Below are 7500 nucleotides of genomic sequence, written 5' to 3' on the forward strand. Positions count from 1 at the left end.
TGACGTCACGACTATTGAAGCATATTTAGGTAGAGATAAATATGCCATTTTCTTGATGTCCTCTTCTCCGTTAATTTCACCATTCAGATAAGATGTCGTTGCCACGTCACGCTTTTCCAATTTTACCTTTTCCTCCTTGCGAACATAATTTGGTGCTAAGTTCGAGCTAGGTCATACTTACCAAATGTCAAATGAAAAAAAAACAAAAAAAAAAAAACAAAAAAACAAAACAACAAAAAACAAAAAAACAAAGACTGCGCAAGTGTAATCCGGGCATTAAAAAAAAAATATCTGCGCAAGTAAAACCCATAGGGAATGAGATTAGCGGAAGAGTAGCGTCCCTTGATTGGACGTCACCCATAGTCTGTGACGTCACCGGCGGAAAAGTTATTAGAGAGAGAACGTCATGTTGGTTGTGCGCATGCACTCTCATCCTCGCGTGGCCTATTTGTGACGTCATACTGCGTAAGTGAAATGTGCCCAAACGTGTACCGTCTGACTGCTAGAATTTAGTGAGTACAAATCACAAAAATGGCTGTCTGAAAACAACGACAAAGAGCTGAGTGACGCCATTTTCGTTCCATCTATAACTGTTTTTCGGTTTTCAGGCCTGCTAATATGTGAACGTTGTGAATCTATGTATTGTATTTTTAATTTCAAACACTGAAAAACAAATGACAAATTGCTATTTTTTTTTTTTTTTTGGACAATAAAGATTATTACAATGATGATGATGATGATGATGATGATGATGATGATGATGATGATGATGATGATGATGACTATTATTATTATTATTATTATTATTATTATTATTATTATTATTATTATTATTATTATTATTATTATTATTATTATTATTATCATCATCATCATCATTATTATTATTATTATTATTATTATTATTATTATTATTATTATTATTATTATTATTATTATTATTATTTATTATCATTATTATTATTATATTATTATTATTATTATTATTATTATATTATTATTATTATTATTATTATTATTATTATTATTATTATTATTATTATTATTATTATTATTATTATTATTATTATTATTATTATTATTATTATTATTATTATTATTATTATTATCATTTTTAATCTTTTGAATTTTCAAGTAACTTTTTTCTGGGGTTATTTTTTCTGACCAAAATAAAAACAAAGTGTTTTACCAGTGTAAGCCAATGTGGCAAACCGTGCGGTCGCGGTTCGTTTACTCAATTGGCCGAATCCAAATGTTTTCCTTACGCCAACAGTTGTTGTTGGTAAGGTGATATTATGTGGCTGTTCATTGATATTTATGTTATTGGTGGTGGTGACTTGCGTGTTTTCATCGCTCCGGGATTAAATCTGTGTTAGATTGTGAATAACAACAATATTTGCATTAAAAGCTGCGAGAAGCTGTGGAATACAAAGAATAAGTAGTAAAATATGTTTAAAAAACTATAATTAAATAAAGCAGCCTTGTTTTTTTTTGTTTTTTTTTTTTTTTTTAATCGAAACAAACTACTGAAACACAGAACGCTTCGGGCTCAGATCCCTTCCTCAGCAGTTAAAACATGAAATCCAAATAAACGGGAGAATGAACAAATTTATGGTTAGCTAAAGAAGGGACTTGTGCCCGAAATGTTCTGTTCTCTTTTTTTTTCTTCTTTTTTTTTCTTTCTTTTAAGTTGTTATATTTCTTTTCTTTAAAAATAATATGTGATCATTACCTGTATTATAGTCGATTGTGTTTTTTTAAAAATTAACCTTTTGACGGCCAAGCTGATTTTTCTGTATAATCTATAATTAATTACTGCATAGCTCTGCCTACTTGAAATTTATCAAAAATCGTACTTTCCAAGGGGAAAATAGAAGAAACAGTTTTTACTTTAAATAGCTGTAGAAATAAACAATTTTCCCTCAGCACGATCCAAAACGGTTCTAAAGTCCTGAATTTGGTTCTAAGGAACTAAACTTTCCTTCTCATCAAGATTTATTGAGTCAATTGGGTGAATGCAGTTCTAAACCTGGAGCCTAACCTTCGAATTACTGCGAAATTTTTCGAAGTACCAGGCAGGTCTGTTATTGTAAAGCGCTTTGAGCACGTTTAGTGAATATTTATTGCGCTATATAAAAGCTCCAGTTGTTTTGTTTTTAAAATTTAAATTGTTATTCGCCTTATTGACGGTATATTGTGTAACACAGATGTTTTCTTTCGTCTTCTTGGAGGAAATCCAATTAATAGACTTGAAATGAAAACGACGAGGATTGTATATTAATGTTTGTTATTGTTTTTGTTTTTGTTTTTTCATTTCTTCTTTTGTTTGCTTGTTTAGTTTCAGGGGTTTGTGTGTGTGTGTGTGTGTGTGTGTGTGTGTTTTCAAGATTTTTCTACAACAGAGAGGACCTACGAAATATCTCTGTCGTCAAGTGGGAATTTAGTAGAACGTATTTATATCTTGATTGTTTTTGGTTGTTGGCTGAAGAAGGGTTTTGAGCCGGAAACGTTGCGTGTTTGGTAGTTTGTTCTTTTTTGAAGCTGTTATATTCAATTTATTTATTATTATTATTATTATTATTATTATTATTATTATTATTTATTATTATTATTATTATTATTATTATATTATTATTATTTATACATTTTCTGCCACTGTTTCATAACACATCCTCTCAGAATATTGTGCGGCGATGTGGTTTAGTGGTATCACATATACACATTTGGATCGGAGGGTCCTGGATTTGAGTCCCGTTCTGAGGGGTGCGTAGCCGAGTCCTTGGAGAAGGCCCTTTACTCACATCCTCTCACCGTACTCAGGTGTAGAATTAGTACCTGGCCGTTAACAGCTTAGTCTCTGTCGAAAAAACATTGCAATATCGCCTAACAGGCGTCATGTCTCGTCCTATATGTCAGTTGTTGCTGTTCGCTTTAAGCACTCTAGGTTTGACAGTGTTAAAGACACGTTTGGGTCATTACATCGCCCGGATTGTTGAATAATATGGTTATATATTATGAACCTCCGTTTGTTTTGACTGTAACATTTGACATTTAGTGTATGTAATGGCTGGCACGATTGCAATCACGAATTAAATATATTGACGGTTCATCATCATCATCATCATCATCATCATCATCATCATCATCATCATCATCATCAGCATCGTCATCATCTGACCATTTTTACTACAAACAGCAGCAGTAACAACAAAAACACCATCAATATCACCACCTCTAGCACATGAAACATTTTCATTAAATTATATAAGGTAACTATTACTGTATTCTGAATTACACATAATATTGTAAAAAAATAAATATATCACGAACAATTACATACATTGAACAGGGCAGTTGAGGCAAGTACACAGAAAAGAGAAAAAAAAAAAAAACACATCTAAATCAAGAAAGACATACAAACGCACACATTAACACAAGATCGATGCACACGAAATGGGGATCTGACGGGAAAGGAGGCAATGGGGAGAAGGGGGGGGGGGGGGGGGGGGGGGGGGGGGGGGGGGGGGGGGGGGGGGGGGGGGGGGGGGGGGGGGGGGGGGGGGGGGGGGATGTTGACATCAATTTCCCGTCCAGTTTTCATCATGATATTATGAGTAACAAGCACCAAGGTCTTAGACGGGTCTTTCTGCTGATGAAGAAGATTCGATTTCCATGGTAACTGAAAGAACGAATTGCGGGGTTTGCTTGCTACTGGTCGATCAATATTCTCCGTCTTTAGCCTATTCCACAATAAAGTGAGAATGTGAGTATCCACACTATCGTTCTAGCAAGCGTGGTGCGCGCGTGCGGGCGTGAGCGGCCTGACGACTTGGCGATGCCAGGAAGTAAGGAGTGAATGCGAGCGGCGATGTTTTGATGATCACCATGGTACAGAGAAGCTGTCGATAACCACGGTGTGTAATGTATTAGAAAGGCATTCGTTTTGTATTTATCTTACCCAACACAACGGTTTTAGTTCGTGCCAAGTTATGTACTGTGAGTAGGTAACACCTGGACTACTTCTCGATTTATTTCTGGTCAGCGAGCAGTTATTTTGACATAATAGATACGTTGCCAAACTCACATCATCAAATGGTACACACAAACACTACACATATAAACAACACACCCGCTGATGATAAAACAACAAAAACAAACATGGCCGCATCCGTAACCTACTGCATTTGTGAAGCGGCAAAATTCATTTCTTTCTTTGGAATTATTTGACTGGATTATTATGGTGTATTTCAAACAACGGATCGTTGAAATAGAATTGTTTTTATTGTTTTCACCTGGATAGGGTTGTTTTCTTAAATACATGTGGACAGATGTTGCCTCTCTCCAAAATAGAAATTAAGAAGGCGTAAGTTATCACATCGGCGGCATCCCTTTGGTCCGTTTGTCAGTATTGTTTAATTAATGTAGGCAAAAAAAAAAAGCTTTTCACGAATGTTTGACGAGTTTCGAACGAATGAAGATCATCTCAGGTGTGACTTATCTATTATGGTACTTGTAAACAGGATCATTATCAGTGGCCTAACTGAATCGTAGCTTGTAAACTTCAATATAAGAAAGATGGGTGAATTTATCAAAACATCATTTAATTTGACAGCTGACTTAGGAACGATTATCGTTTTACTGTCGCAGATCCATATGCATAGCTATTTTGAACTTCTCCTGTTTACATTCTAAATATTATCTTTTCGTTGGGCCACATGGCTTATCTTTAGTCTTAAAGGAAATTTGAAAAATATGCGGGAAAACAAACTTCAAGTTTTTCACCGATAACTGGTTGTCAGTTCTTATTCGGTATATTTTTGGATGTCATATTAGGGGGATTAATGACAATACCACATCGTTATCATTTCGCACCCCCCTTCTCCTCCTCAGCTTCATTCACCTCTTCCACATCTCTCTACCCCCTACCCCTCATCTTCCATCACCACCACTTCCTCCCCCTCATGCTCCACCAGCTCCACCTCTCCCTGCTTCCCCTAATCATCAACCTTTTCCATCCACCTCTTGTCCTCTTACCATATTGTCATCATTTCATCACTTCCTGCTCCTCCTTAGCTATTCCTTCTTCTTCACTACCACCTGCCCCCCCCCCCCCCCCCCCCTCCGTATCAATCTTCTTCATCCACCTCTTAATCTCCCTATTATTTTTACTAACACTACCACCACCAATTCCTCCTCCACACCACCTTTACCTCCTCCTCCTCTTCCCTCCTCATCCTCCTCCTCCCCCACCACCCCCATCTATCTCCTCCTCCTCCCCCTCCTCCTAATTAACCAAAGTTTCAAAGTTTTTCAAAGTTTATTCAATCTTAGGCTTTCGCCAATAATTCATTCAATTTGATGACAACATACACGAAAGTGAGAAAAATTAAGGGTAAATGGAACAAAAACTAACATGATACCGTTAATAACCACAAAAATACAACAATGACAATACCACCAATACTTACAATAATAATAATAATAATAATAATAATAATAATAAAATAATATAATAATAATAATAATAATAATAATGATGATGATGATGATGATGATGATGATAATAATAATGATACTAACCGTCATCATCCACCTCTTACTCTTACAATATTATGTCATCATTGCAACCATCACTCACTACCACCACTTCAACCAACATCATCATCATCATCGTCCTTATTATTCTCATCTATATTATCAATTTGAAGTGATAGATTCACATGAACCAATATATTTTAATGTTCTAATTTACATTTTTGTAATGTCAGGAAAGGGAAACCATGTATCCATAATGCTGGAATGATATGATATCGATATAAGATAAGTTATCAAAGTTAATTGTGCGAACATTCATTTTATCAATTATTTCATGTGTGGAGTGACTTTTAGATAATAGTCATTTGATTACTCTCTCTACCATTCTGAGTGGCCACTGTGGCAATGAGGAAAATATGATGTGAGTTCTCGGAGATTCAAATTTTCATGATTTTATTTCTTTATTGGATTATAAATTTTGAGTGAAAGAGGCCGAGGATTAAACCTTTCACTCCTCCATCATGACCGACTCCACGAGTTGCGTGAGCTCTGACCGCCTGTGGTATTCTTTCCTCGCATCCAGCCTGGTTACATTCGGCAGTGGCTTAGTTGTGATCATCATCTACCGGTTCGTACTATGGATATGTTGTCGCAAGAAGAAATGCATGCAAGTATCGAATCCGTGCGGATCCAAGACCAATGTGGATCCAAAACATTTTATGAAGACATCGGATCCGGAGATTGGTTGGATGACAGAGGCCAAAGATTGGGCAGGAGAGCTTATCTCTGGTCAGACCACGACAGGAAGGATTCTCGTAAGTTTATAAATTTTATTCTTTTTACCTCTTATACGGGGGTCCCGATGACTCAGTTGATAGGGCACTCGCTTCACATGCAAAGGGAAAGACATTGATCCTGGGTGAAGTTGAGATTTTTTTCGGACTCCTCCCCTGTCCACTCAGCAGTGATTGGGTAGCTGGATTTGTTAGATCTGACAGAAAGTACTTAACGATTGACTAGCGTCCTATCCAAAGTGTAGCAAGCAATTTCTATAGTCCATTTCACGCTATAGAAACCAGGATAAACTCCAGCTCCATGGGTCAACGGACTCTGAAGGACTACTTTTATTAGTTCTTATAATTCTCTCCTTAATTAGGTCATTTTTTCCCCTCCCTAACAGCATCCCATGTTGTGGAAAGAGATATAAAGTTTATATCATGTTATGCTTTGATGCCTGGAACATTTTTAACGTCTTTTTTTTTTCGTTTTTTTTTTTCTTTCTTTTTTTTTCTCCTTTTTTTTTGGGGGGGGGGGGGGGCATGATTTGATTAATGTGTTACATCTTTAAGACAATGTTTATCTCCCTTTCAAATAACTTACTTTATTTCTTTAAAAAAAATAATTTTTAAGTGAAGAAGAGAGAAAGAAGATGGTGGAACAATCAGGGTTTCTGACATTTCCTGTATGCCCAACTGATGGCATTTCATTTTCTCCTATTCTTAGTGGATTGTTCAGAACAAATTTTTTTTTTTTTTTAAGGGTAATCCTTGAGAGCCATTTGGCCCATGGAGTCATAGTTTATCCTGGTTTCTAATATAGCGTGTTTTTGGCAATAGCGATTGCTTGCTATCCTTTGGATAGGACGCCAATCTCTTGCAAAGTACTTTCCACCAAATCTAACAGACTTAGTTACCCATTCACTGCTGGGTGGACAGGGGAGTCAGAAAAAAATCTTGACTGCACTCGGATCGATCTTTGCCCTTTGCGTATCAAACGAGTGCTCTACAACTGAGCTATCGGGACGCCCTTCAGAATAAATAAAATGGGCAAATTTTGATGATGTTTTCCTCTAGAAGGTGTTGCAATGTTTGTCAGAGTGAAGTGGCTCTAAGTGTGGCTATTTCTAACATTGATAACATCCCAGCCCAAACTGCAATGGCAGAATTCTTATGGCACAGATATTTG

At 36.3% G+C, this 7500-nt stretch overlaps 1 protein-coding gene across 2 annotated transcripts in view; it reads left to right on the plus strand.

Annotated features, from left to right (window-relative positions):
- The first annotated feature begins 1307 nt into the window (after positions 1-1307).
- Positions 1308-7500, plus strand: part of LOC144972244 (calcium-activated potassium channel slowpoke-like) — a 7536-nt gene continuing 1343 nt past the window's right edge. Inside the window, exons 1-2 of one of the 2 annotated variants that reach the window (XM_078913290.1) lie at positions 1308-1438; positions 5769-6350. In XM_078913290.1, the coding sequence (XP_078769416.1) occupies positions 6057-6350 (294 nt within the window). In that variant the 5' untranslated portion in view covers positions 1308-1438; positions 5769-6056. Of the gene's footprint in view, positions 1439-3890; positions 4364-5768; positions 6351-7500 lie in introns of those variants that run through there. The other variant, XM_078913291.1, reaches the window with a different exon arrangement.

This window comes from Berghia stephanieae, chromosome 5 (assembly GCF_034508935.2).
Source record: "Berghia stephanieae isolate SIO BIC M18660-M18661 chromosome 5, UCSD_Bste_1.3, whole genome shotgun sequence".
Taxonomy (NCBI): Eukaryota; Metazoa; Mollusca; class Gastropoda; order Nudibranchia; family Aeolidiidae; genus Berghia; species Berghia stephanieae.